At 33.1% G+C, this 13,742-nt stretch overlaps 1 protein-coding gene across 1 annotated transcript in view; it reads right to left on the bottom strand.

Moving 5' to 3' along the window:
• Positions 1-13,553, bottom strand: part of LOC137929937 (inactive ubiquitin carboxyl-terminal hydrolase MINDY-4B) — a 95,326-nt gene extending 81,773 nt beyond the window's left edge. The window contains exon 1 of the mRNA XM_068773078.1: positions 13,487-13,553. Within this exon, the coding sequence (XP_068629179.1) occupies positions 13,487-13,553 (67 nt within the window). The remainder of the gene's footprint in view (positions 1-13,486) is intronic.
• Between the last annotated feature and the right edge of the window lie 189 nt (positions 13,554-13,742).

The following is a 13,742-nucleotide window of genomic DNA, read 5'->3' as shown; positions in this document are numbered from 1 at the left end:
GTTTAATTTCCCAGTGCAGTAATAGTCCGCTAACGGATACGTTGTCTGGAACATATTCGCTGCATGCATATAACATGATTGCATGCATTTTGAATGATGCGAGCTCATATTTTTGTGCACTGTAGTTTGCGAGAATTTACCAAAAAACATTTTTAGTTTCACATAACCCTTATTAAGAAGATGCAATACTGGGAATCGAGATCAAAGATTTCGGGTTCGCTTCCTGACTATATGTAACCTTGCCAGTGTTTAAATAGTAAAGCAAAAGATGATAAGGAATTCAACAACATCGACAACTTTTTGTCATGAATTTTGATGCAGACTAAATTATAAAAAAACAGACATCATTTTTATTTTTTCATTTGGAAATCGATAGGGAACGGCTCTTCACAGCAGTACATATTATATTATATTATATTATATTATATTATATTATATTATATTATATTATATTATATTATATTATATTATATTATATTATATTATATTATATTATATTATATTATATTATATTATATTATATTATATTATATTATATTATATTATATTATATTATATTCCATTATATTATATTATATTATATTATATTAAATTACATAATTCTAGTGGACATTATAATTAATTTTACTGGTCATAATCTTTTAGATGCACATTATTATGAAGCGATCTGCCGAATGTCTTTTCTTTGTGAAGTTACATGTTCTTTACAATGGAGGGTTGAAACATTACTTTTTAAGAGTCACGGAAAGATATCATTTGACTGTGATTAAATACAAAAATGAACTCTCTTTCTCTCTCTCCCTCTCTGTGGGTTATCCTTAATGTTACTTTATATCTAGATAAAGATCGGTATATTTGAAGATGAAGATAACTCGGGTTTTTAAAAATGACTCCATTTTCTTAATTACTGAAAGTTTTAATATATTTTGAGTTAATTTTATACAAGAAATTCATAAGTGCATCGTTAAATCTTATATTATTACATTATATTTTATTTTACATAGTTATAAAGACGTGTCGAATAGATTTACCTGTTAGGAAACATAAACAACTTGTAACTAACGTAAAGTAAATATTAGTCACAGCCTTACTATAACGTTTGGCTCTGTTTGTTCATGAACGTGTTAAATCCAATTTAAAATATAGGTAAGTCGAACTACACACAAAGGAGTTGAAAGGATAATCGACGAATGATAATACATCTAAATATTGCAAAGGACACTTAAAAATTGATAATTTTCATAAATATAAACACATCCTTAAATCTTATTTTAACTCAAGATATACATTGATAATATTATGAAATAATTGTGTTATTTTAATTTGAGATTATTACATAATGGCTACGAATTTTCTGACAAAATATCTCGTATTATTTACGTACACATATGTTTGTTCTTAAAACGCAAAAAAATGATGACTACGATATATTATTAAATATTTTTTTACATTGAGCCTTATTTCTAAAGTCATTAATAAAGTCATGGTTGTTAGTTGATTATTTTTATTTTCAAAACGTCAAAATTATAAACAAATTCCCCGTTTAATGAAACACTACACTAAGTACAATAAGTCTAGTAGACGGATGGAAGTTGTAATAACATTTTGGACCTTATGTGCAAAGATAGACCAGTACGTCTAATCATCTGAATGATGAAAAAAAATGAATGGTTGCGATTTTAAAATATTAATTTATATTATTTCATAGTTTCAATTGAGTTGATAGAATGTCAGTAACTTGGTAAAAAAAATCACATGGATATAGATCAGACTTCCCCAAACTTTTTTGTGTCGCAGACCCCTTGCCATGTTTTTCCGTGTTGGGTAGACCCCCTACTTACCTGATATTGATTTCCTGTAAATTTCCAACTGTAGTAAAGTTTAGTGTTAAAAACTTAACGTAAAAACACATGTCAATTTATACATTTATTATTTGAATTTAAATTAAAACTACTCAAAATGAAATTTTGCTTCTGTTATGTAAAATATACGTAACATTAAATAAACATAAAATAAACTATAAATAAAATAACATAAGCAATAAGTCAATATTTTTAGTGAGAAGGATGAACCTGATGATTTCATAATAAATTATTAACATTTGGCGTCAATTCAATCTGTTTTGATATTATAAGATAGTATGATGTAAGTAAATAGGTACTATCAGTGTAAAGCGTTTTTGTGTCTTATTAAAAGACGTTTGTAACTCTTTATCAATTTATTTAACACACGAACAAATTTTTATTAGCGCTTGAGTGCGAGCAAAAAGGACGTGCATTCGTCGTAGGACTCTGGGGCGCAAATGTGCTCTGCGACCAAGTGAAAGCGGGCAATAGAACAAAGGCGCAAAAGAAATAAAAGAAACAAAAGAACCAAAAGTAACAAAAGGTCTGCGCCCGCGTCACCGGTGCGTGCATGTGCTCGCTGCACTAATTCGGCACACTAAGTTCGCCCGTCGGCTACGCTCGCCCACAAAATCTTACACCTATTATTCATTCAGACATCACATCAGAGTATATACGACTCCCACAAGTGTATGTGTTGAGATCCACTATTGTGGACCCCCATTTACATTTCATGGACCCCCAAATTTTTTTTTCGCTGACGTAGACCCCTTGCAGGTTGTCGTAGACCCGTAGGGGTCGATATAGACCACTTTGGGAATCACTGATCTAGATGTACGTATATATTATAAGGTTCCACAAGATATTATAGTCCTTCCTTTTCTTAGTTGTAAACCTAAATTTAACAGTATATTGTTAAATAATCTTATTATAGCATCGAAGAGTTTTAATTCATCTAATTCTGTGGAACTTGCTTTGTTGACTTATTTACATGGTTGATATTAAAATGTACACATGGTTAATTGTAAACCTTCATTTTAAAAGAGCTACTGTTCAGTAGCTGACTACATGTAGTATTAAAATAACCTACCATTCAAAATATACTATGCCTACTCGAATAAAGATATTTTGAATTTATAATTAAATCTATATTAGTAACAAGTTAGGGTTTCTTATAATTTAATTTTTAAATGACTTAGTTATTAAATTTATTTTTGCACTTATTTTATGCTAGATATAATCATTATCATATGATTCAAACTGATTTGCAATTATATTATGAGTTCAATTCCGACTAGCTTTTATCATACAGATCACGGTGATAGACTTTCTAGAAAAAACCGTTCCAAACGAAATTACAACTTGCTACAATGAAATAGAAATAAATATCGATATATTTTTGGGCTATAAGGAAAGTTATCCAATAAAGTAACCCCCATTATTTTCTTTATTTCCGACAAACGAATAATCGAATAGGCGCACCAAATTTGTTTCACACTTAATGTCTGCTTCACGTGATCGACGTTGCAAATACCTGTACCGCCTTCGCGGACTTTGATTGAATATGCACATTCATTCGAATGAATCGAATCGCTTTCTGGAGCACTATTTCCGATTCATTAGTCAAGGCGAAAAATATTTGTCTATGCCACGCGGAAAGGAATTAAAAAAAAAGAAATGCGCAATCTATCCTCCGATATTTCTCGGGTATAAGAAACAGAAATATCTACTGTTAATATTATCATTATGTCAATCTAAAGATAGCATCGTCTTACCCCACAGATCATTTTCCGTTGCCCGTAATCTAGCGATTTCAGACTTCACTATATCAATCCACCAAGTGGCAGGCTACCCACATCAAACCAGCTCGTGTTCCAATAGCCAGGAAGTAACTTATAGTTCTATCGCTCATCTATTTTACGCGCTATATAACCCACCAACCTCCAATTCTATTCTTCAATTTAAATACAAATAGATTTTTTACCGATACTCTAAAAACAATTGAGTTTTTCTTAATAATACATTAGTTAATTTATCATTTCAGGTGGAGAACTTTCCATTTAGTCTTCCAATAGGACTAGGTTAAAATGGCCTACAACCAGAATCTCTCAGATTAGTTGATTTTTATTAATTTCGCCACATATATAAATGAATGATTTATAAGTAAGAAAAGGACCAATATTTAGCCACTTCCGCACATGCAGTGGTAGTCGTGCAACAAAGTGCACCGCCCGCCAGCCCGTAACAGACTGTGTTTGGCACTAATCGGTGTAACATAACTCCTGAAGATGCCCCGTGGAAGGGTGAAACACGTGTTGAGTGATTTAACGGTGGTAGTTGTGTAATTCGCATTGCTAAATTAAAATCACGAGGTTTATGACATTTTAGAACTCAAAACACGTAACGGTAGATAACATTTTTTATTCATATATTTTAATTTCGTAAGATATATAAGACAAAGAAAATTGCGAAGAGAATTGAGTTTGTTACACTAAATTTGTTGCAACATGCGATTGCTTTTCATTTGTTAAGATATGTTTATGAAATATATTCATGGTCTGACCCAAATATTAAATGGGATTCACAAAGCTTTCGCAAAGGGGTCATGGCTTGGTCATAAAAAGCTATCGCTGCAGTGTGACTTTATACAGATATGTATATATACACAGTTTTCGGGTAATCCCCTATGTTTTTATTCATTTTTATATCGCACTACGTAGGAATATATATTTTAATTTCTTATTTTTTATTTATTTAAGCCACGTGTAATCTCTAACGCCAAACGACAGATATATTGTATTATGGCTACATTTAATATTATCTTTTCTTTTTACATTTTTCGTTATTTCCATTCTTTATTTAATTTTGTTTCTAAAACAGCAATTATTATTTCTTTATTATTTATGAAGATTGCTAAATTTTAATTCATATTATTTGTCTATTTTATGACTGTACATAAATTCCTTTACTATCCTATATTTGTCTCTAACGATTTAATATATATATGTATGTATGTGTGTGTGTGCATGACTTTTATTTCTATTACAAATTTACTCTACAAATTTTTATCATAGTACGTGTACGGCCTTCTATTTTAAAAATAGATAGACCATTTGGCACACTATGGTTTACATTTCTTGAAGAGTTTGAATTAAGTTAACGAAGAAAGAAGATTTATTGACAAAAATAAAATTAGCTAAAATGTAGAGATGTCGTATAGATATTTGTAACCCTTACTCTATTACGTACTGCAGTATAGCCTGTACTATATTGAATGGATTTAGATATAAATTTAAATTTGCGTCACTTTCATAATTTCTACCGTGGGACGCCCGATACTGAAAATAGGCCTCCACAATAGACTTCCAAATTTAAAAACCAGTCTGAGAGTAATTAATATGACTTGTATTAAAAACAACGATACGCCTAAATTACCGAAATACAACAACTTTAAGAGAAATTCAAAATTTAAGAGATCCAATTACAAGTTTATTTGGTATTGAATTCTTGACTTAGATTTGTTCCAAGATTTTTTTTTATTGACTATAAATCATTATATGTTCTCAGTGAGATAGTTATAAGGTAACAACTGTAACTAATTTTATATTTCTAAGCTTTTAAGTTTGTACTTTCTTACTGCATTTTGTTACTGTCTATCTCCAATAAAGTAAATAAATAAGGTAGTCTTATAGATTGACAACAAAAAAACTTTTTGTAGACTTCTCACGGTTGAATTTACATTTCTATAATCAAGACAACAATGTTATAAACTTAGATATATTTCTTTCTTTCTTTTCAGGTGAAAGACGCCCATTGCAAAGCATGACCGGTACTGCGTTGCCCGTATACAGTGAGTTTCTGAAACCTAGATTATGTCGGTCCACATAGGGAGGCTTTACCAGCTCATGGTAAAAGAACCTATCGGCTTAAAAATAAACATATGTATATATTTGCAGCTCTTTGCTAACAGAGCTAAACATTCTCTCGTCTTTACGTGTACTAACTACTACTTATTTATGAGAGACTTTTTTGAATAGATCATCGATCACCCTCAACTTTTAATTTTCGCTTTATAATTATAAACACCTTTAAGATCTTGGTATTTATGTGTGAATAATTAATAAAAAAAAATAATTTTCATTTTTCTAGTTACTGTTTGAAGTTGAAGTTATAAACTTAAAGCTAACTTTAAAATTTTCATTGTCATATGTCACTTGAAGTAGCTATCAAAAACCGGATTTTGGAACGAAGCCAATGTCAGTTTAATCAAACATCGATTATATCTAGATTAGAGTCAAGTGCTTTATTTTTAAGTGAATGTAGTGGTAGTCCAGAAATAGCGAGCCCGGGAGTTGCAAGGTCATAGATTCGATCACCTGCTTACAGCCTTATGTTATTCACACTTTGTGCATTAACACACAAATAACTTTCTAGAGGATGATTAGCAGCGTTCTCTGCGTATCATAATACATATTTAATGGAATCAGGCGTTACCACGCGGAAGTCCATCCTAAGTAAGAAAAGGACCAATATTTAGCCACTTCCGCATATGCAGTGGTAGTCGTGCAATAAAGTGCACCGCCCGCCAGTTCGCTGATATCATAATACAGGACTGCGATCGCCAACCCGCTCGCCAAGGGTGGAAATTATTGTACGTAATTCCGTAGATATCTTTCATGGAAGACTATGACTTAATAAGTCGAGAATGAGTACACGGATAAAGGTTGTGGAGTGGAGACTACAGACTGTAACATAGGGCGGCCGCCTACAAGGACATACGACCTTATTTTATTTTTATTTAATATTCTTTATTGTACACGTTAAGATACATTTAATAAGTTTTACAATAATATACAAAAAAGTACAATGGGCGGTCTTACCACACAAGGTAATCTCTTACAGACCTTATTACATCTGCAGACGCTAAGTACAGACTGGTTTCAACTAATCTATAATTGATATCTAGCAACAACAACTAACTGTCTAGATTATTGCGCGCCAGAAATGAATGCTGTTCCAACTATGTTAGAAAAGGACCAATATATAACTAATTCCGCTAATGCAGTAGTAGTCGTGCAACAAAGTGCACCGCCTGCCAGTGTGCAGGGACAGTGATGCAAGTTTTATGCGCACGCTACAGGTGTATAGTGTTGTGACTGTTATGTGATGTAAGTTATATGAAGCGAGGACTACTCGGGGGGGAGGGGGTCGACCCACCTAGTTGGGAGCCAACCCAAGTCGCGTCTACCTGCTCGTGGTCGTCCCTCAAGAACCCTTCAGCCCTAACGGCCATCGGTTACATGAGCGATGTGCTCCTCTCACAGCCACTGCAGAAGAGCAATTCTTCGACCTACGTCAATGATTTTGGTTCTTTTACGGATCTCCTCATTTATGATTCGGTCCTTTTAAGAAGCTACGTAGCTTTGTTTTTTTAGTCGTATCAGAACGCAACACGGAAGTTCAAATTGATTGAATATTCTATGATGTTTTTGGCATTCTTGCAATAGATTATTTTTGGGCGTGGCAACCAGCAGATTTATCAACGAACTCTTCAATAGAATGGTAGAGTAAGAGATTTTGATTTACCAATGCTGTGCTCGTCTACGGAACTCCGGATTTCAGATTCGATTTCGTAGAAAAATTTTTAAATTTATTTAGTAATGTCCTCTCCATGGCTCTCTTATTCTATTATATTACATTTAATATAATAAATATAAAGCAATAAACATTCATATATTCCCGCAAGCACATGACTACTCGAAATGTAGATGCACGGAATGAGTTAATAATATATGAAGTCTAGTGTCTTGTACCTGCTGCAAATAGAAACATAAATAACCAACCTTTGTATTATAATTTTTATGTGCTCTTTTCATAAGGGGAAACACAAAAGAATAACGACTTCTCTATGGCAGAGGTAAATAGGGTACACGGAGATTGTTCTCTGTACAACCTTTGAGGCTTTATTCTGTAATAAATAGTATACTTAACAATATACGAGACCAACGTTTTCCATATATTTAAAAACTATTAATTTTGATTTTAGATTTGATGTTTTTGAATTAAGAATATCATAAACATATGGATTTAGATTTGGCACGTCCAAAATAAATCTTAAAAGAACGTATGATACACCCTCTTTATATAAATATGCTTAATATATCTAATATATAAAATTCTCGTGTCACGGTGTTCGAACTTGAACTCCTCTGAAACGGCTTGACCGATTTTTACCAAACTTTACATGCGTATTCAATAGATCTGAGAATCGGCTACTATCTATTTTCCATACCCCCAAGTGATAAGGGTGGTCCACCCGTAATTTTTTTTTGATTTTTCATACAATTTTTTTTTTATTTTTTTATGTTACAGCATACAAAAATACATACAACCCTAAATTTTCACCCCTCTACGATCAACCCTTATTTTTTATTTGTTAATTAAAAACTTTATTTTTTTTGAAAAGCAACGTTTGCGGGATCAGCTAGTATTTATATAAAACTCTTTTCACCGTTCAAATTACTTTTTAAAATTAATTATTATTTATTATCTGTCTCTGCAGTGTTCATTCTGCAAGAAATTACTAGCCTGTTGCAATCCTGTACAAAAAAATAATGTATGGCATTTCAAAATAGTTACTTTATACAGATAATTGGATATAAGTGTAAAAATATTAAAACTTTTTGATGCTTAATAAGCTATATACAAACCTTTTAAACTTTTATACTTATAACCAATCATTCTGTGTACAGATTATGGTCATACGAAAAAAACAGTGCATGAGATAGGGACGAAATATTATGAACGATTAGCTATCATTCCAAATTTGAAAACTTAATTCTATTTTATTTAAAAATTAACACACCAAAGAGTTTACAATATTTTCTTGTAGGTCGTTAAATAAGCTGAAAATACAATATACAAGTAAAAAACAACAATATATTATTTAATAGAATCAGGCGTTACCTTGCGGAAGTAAATCCTAAGTAAGAAAAGGACTAATACTTAGCCACTTCCGCCCACGTGATCGGTCACGTGACTTTGAGTGGTAGTGGGAGAGAAGGTGGCATATAAATAACAAGCGGCGACGGACTGAGCTCTCCCCGTGTTTGGCACTAATCGGTGTAACATAACTCCTGAAGATGCCCCGTGGAGGGGTGAAACACGTTTTGAGTGATTTAAACCGTTAAAATTACACAACTACCACCGGGTAGTTGTGTAATTCGCATTGTTTGTCGCATGCGCATTTATCAGCGGGCTGGCGGGCGGTGCACTTTGTTGCACGACTACCACTGCATGTGCGGAAGTGGCTAAATATTTCTCCTTTTCTTACTGACAATATATTAAATTTAAAAATACAAAATCTAGTGCAGTTTTACGTCTGACATCTCAGTCGAGTGACAATGAGATAGCTTGTTGGTTTTACCGTTCAGTATTGAGTCTAAAATTATATCGAAAACATAACATATTAGTTTGTTTGTACAGTAAATAAAATAAAAATAAACAACGATGGAATTCTTTTATGAGGTGTACAAATAAATATGACGGTCGAACATTTACAGAGATGCTGCAAACGATATAGCCAATGATATTGGTACGCGTACCGCAAATAAATCGAAATATTCGTACCAGCTCGGTTTGTTAGGTGCAAATATCTAACACGAATATACTCAAAAACGAATATTCTAAATGTTAGAAAATATATTTCGAAACTAAAATGAATAAACATTTCAATCGAAATATAAAAACACGCGACTCATTTTATATTTCAATTACAAGATTAATATATAATAAGAGTTGTATAGATTTTAATTTATATAAATCGATTAAAATTAGGAGTAAAGGCCTTAAAGGGGTGAACGTATAGCTCAATGTATGGTTCATGCAGTACCATACATTGAATGTATCCAAAATTGGTTTCAGGAATAATAATTAACGTAATGATAATATAGTAACAAAAAGTCTCATATTTTAAAATGGTCAAGTAATGTCACATGTTTTCAAATGGTCAAATAATGTTACATGATTTCAAATGGTCAAGTAACGTCACATGATTTCAAATGGTCAAGTAACGTCACATGATTTCAAATGGTCAAGTAATGTCACATGCTTTCAAATGGTCAAGTAATGTCACATGCTTTCAAATGGTCAAGTAATGTCACATCTTTTCAAATGGTCAAATCATGATATGATACATTACATATTTTCAAATAATCAAAAATGTCACATGGTTTCAAATGGTCAAGTGATTTCAAATGTTTTCTAACGGTCAAGTAATATCACATGATTTCAAATGGTCTTGTAATGTCACATCTTTTCAAATGGTCAAGTAATGTCACATGTTTTGTAATGGTCAAGTAATGTCACATGGTTTCAAATGGTCACTTTATTAAAGGTTATTGGGAAGTGCAAACCTTTTGCCGTTTGACAAATGAGACCCAGATTTATGACGTCTCTACCAGTCGCTGCCATAGCTAGGAAAAGCAGGAACATCCAGGATTAGGGGCATATTTGTATTGTGGATTTTCATTGAGGGATATACCTTTATCGCGAGGCTTATCAGGCGGGTTGGCGATTAGTGTAGTGAGGTATGCAGAGGACGTTGCTGTTAATCCTCTGTAAACTGATCCCTCTGTCGTCTATCACGACACCCGCGGAAGCAATTGGAGTGGGTTTATTCTATGCCGCGTTCACAAGACAAAAATACATTTACGGTAGTAAATGTAGACTAGAAAATATTTAGATATGCTACATCAAATAACAGTATGAGGAACAATGCATTTTACAATATATCATTTTTATTACCCACTCTATACATTTTAGGGTTGACTGTGAAATACCACGGGATGTTTAGTTGTACGTACGAATGTTGTACGCCATTTGTGTTATATATTATGACCTTTTTGGGACATTTTTGTATTCATAAAAATTAAAAACTTTCCTCGAGCTGTGGTAGCCCAGATAGACGAAACTTGTGATTGTAGTTCGCGAGTTCGATTCCAGAGAAACAATCCTATATAATTCACAATTATTGCATTAATTACATACGATTTCCACTGCTCAAAAATGAATGAATTGCAGCTTCGTTCTATAATTCCACACTTCGGTCGCCAACAACTTTGGGGAGAGATCTATGCCTGGCAGTGTCACATAGCACGCGTAACAAGTATCCGCTGTAACCTTAAGGTTCTAGAGTTAAGACCACGGATCGGCAAGTACAGCGAAAGATACCTGCCGATAAGGTGGACATACGCTGTTATGGTTGGTGGAAGAAGGCTGTATATACAGGCAGCTTTATTCTGGTGTTATTGAAAATCTATATATGCCTTTGCCCAACTGTAGATATCTTGTGATGATAATAGTGATGACAAATGATTTAAACACAAATCAAATCACTTTATTGTTTTGAATCATATTTAATTACTTCAGAAATATTCCATTAAAATACATAAAGAAATATTAAAAATAATATACGTTTTATTTACGTTTCTTTTCATCCTCCATTCGTATAGCGGAATTATTCAATGAAGATTTCCAAGAGAAGTTGTCATATAGTATATCCAATTTATATGACTCCAGGTTGGACCTTTGTATGACGTATCGGCTCAGTCTTCTAGGCGCCTGTGATCCTACGTACTAAAAATTATATTTTGATATACAGGATGATTAGTTATGGGTGTAGTTTTAGTTTCAAAGGCTTGAATGTATAGATCATTTTTTTCCCAAACTATGTGTACAAGGCAATCACTTTTATATATATATATATATATATATATATATATATATATATTTATATATATATATATATATGTGTGGGTGTGTATATGAAAAACAATTTCAAACAGGTGTATGTATTGCTAATTTTTCATCAAAAATGATTAAAGTTTATACATCTATTTCTCTGTTTAAAGTGACATCTCTTAATTTATTTTTTATATTAGAATCTGTCTTTGTACTGCTGATAACTTTTAAAAGTAAGGAAAGGTATATAAAATGGTAAATAAATATAACAAGTAAATAATATGTGTGTGTATATTTATATATGTTCTCTATTAGAATGCGGAGGGTGATACAAAGTCTACAGGGACATATAGTAAACAATAATTATTTTAATATAGTCAATTAAATTGTGAAAACACTATCTTACTATACTATCTTTACGCTATTTATTATTTCAGAAACCATTGATTTTTAATTAAGTTGTAGAATTGATTAATTGGAGACATAAACTATATACATTCAACCATTTTTAGGTGACATTTATTTCTAATCATCCTGTACACGAAGTTTACTATAATTTTTGGTTTCACTGCAATAAAAATGAAAGGGAAAGACAAAAGTCTATCTTGTCAAAAGTTTTTAATATGTAATTTTATTATTTCAGCTCATAGATGCCCAAAGATATCAGGGATATACCGTAAACGCTATGGATAGCAGGCGGGTTGGGAATCAACGTGTGATATTTCGCAGAGGATACTGCTGTCTATAGTCTGGAAACTTGTTAATAAACAGTGGCAACCCTATATAATTATTGCCGGGAATCAAATTCTCGACCTACGATCGCAAATCATAGTCCTCTGCCACTGAACTACCACTGCTATGAGTAACTTACTAAAAATAACAAATAAGTTACTTACTTTACGAGAGTCATACAGTTTTCTCAGATGCCTTATTGTGGAGTGTTTTGGACCCCATTCGGGAAGAGGTTTGATAAGACATTCGAGGTTCTAAAAAAATATTTTACACTATGAATCAAGAAGAACTTATCCAGTAGGTTCAGGAATTACTTTGCGGAAGTCCATCTTAAGGAAGGGACTAATATAGAGCTTCTTCCGCTATGCAGCAGTAGTCGTGCAATGAAGGTGTTTGGCTCTGGTCGGTGTAATATTACTCCTGAGGATGCCCCGTGGAGGGGTGAAACACGTGTCGCGTGAATTAACGGTGGTAGTTGTCACGTATTATTTACCGCACGCGCATTTATCATCGGGCTGGCGGGCGGTGCACTTCATTGCACGACTACTGCTGCATAGCGGAAGTACACAGATTAAAGCACTTTGTGTTTGACACTAATCGGTGTAACATAACTTCTGAAGATGCCCCGTGGAGGGGTGAAACACGTGTAGAGTAGTTTAACGGTGGCAGTTGTGTAATTCGCATTGTTTGCCGCATACGCATTTATCAGCGGGCTGGCGGGCGGTGCACTTTGTTGCACGACTACCACTGCATGAGCGGAAGTGGCTAAATATTGGTCCTATACTTACTATAAACATGAACTTCTGAAAATTTGAAGTATATTGTAAAATAAATCTTATTGTAGCTTTCAAGAGTTTTTCTTCTTTGCAGTTAATAGATGCCAACTGTAGGGCAAAAGTCTCTCCCACAGTAGGGGGGGGGGGGCACGTCGCGTCAACCGGCTCGTGTCTGCCACTCGAAAACCTTTCTGTTTCAATGACCAAGATTTTTTTTCGAAATGTGTGGAGCTTTGTTTCTGTCTTGAATTTCTGGCAGGCTTTTCTCAACAGCTCAGCGTTCCGATACGGTTGTAGTAATGGACGATAACACTTCATGTAAATGTCGACTTTAATATTTTGAATGATATTTTTAATATAAATTTGCCAAAAGTTCCTCATAAGTTTAATTACCATCATGATTGTCATCACCACGAACACCGGTCTCATACTGCCCGCTTACAACTTCTCGGAACCTCATCTATCTTTAAATAAATGCTAATAAATAAATCAAATTACCTTCTTTTTAACGAATAAACAAACATAAGCAGCGTATATTGCGCCGAAAATAAATGGAGAGGACATCAAATAAAACATCTCTATATAATACGGTACGTACGCCCCAAAATTAGATTTCTTGAAAACTTTAAACAGTCCTTTTAACATTTCG

This window comes from Battus philenor, unplaced genomic scaffold, assembly GCF_028537555.1.
Source record: "Battus philenor isolate CCGP_79_NKW_IND1 unplaced genomic scaffold, ilBatPhil1.0.hap1 SCAF_5, whole genome shotgun sequence".
Taxonomy (NCBI): Eukaryota; Metazoa; Arthropoda; class Insecta; order Lepidoptera; family Papilionidae; genus Battus; species Battus philenor.
The sequence above is the reverse complement of the archived record's forward strand: the minus strand, read 5'-3'. Positions and strand labels throughout refer to the sequence as shown.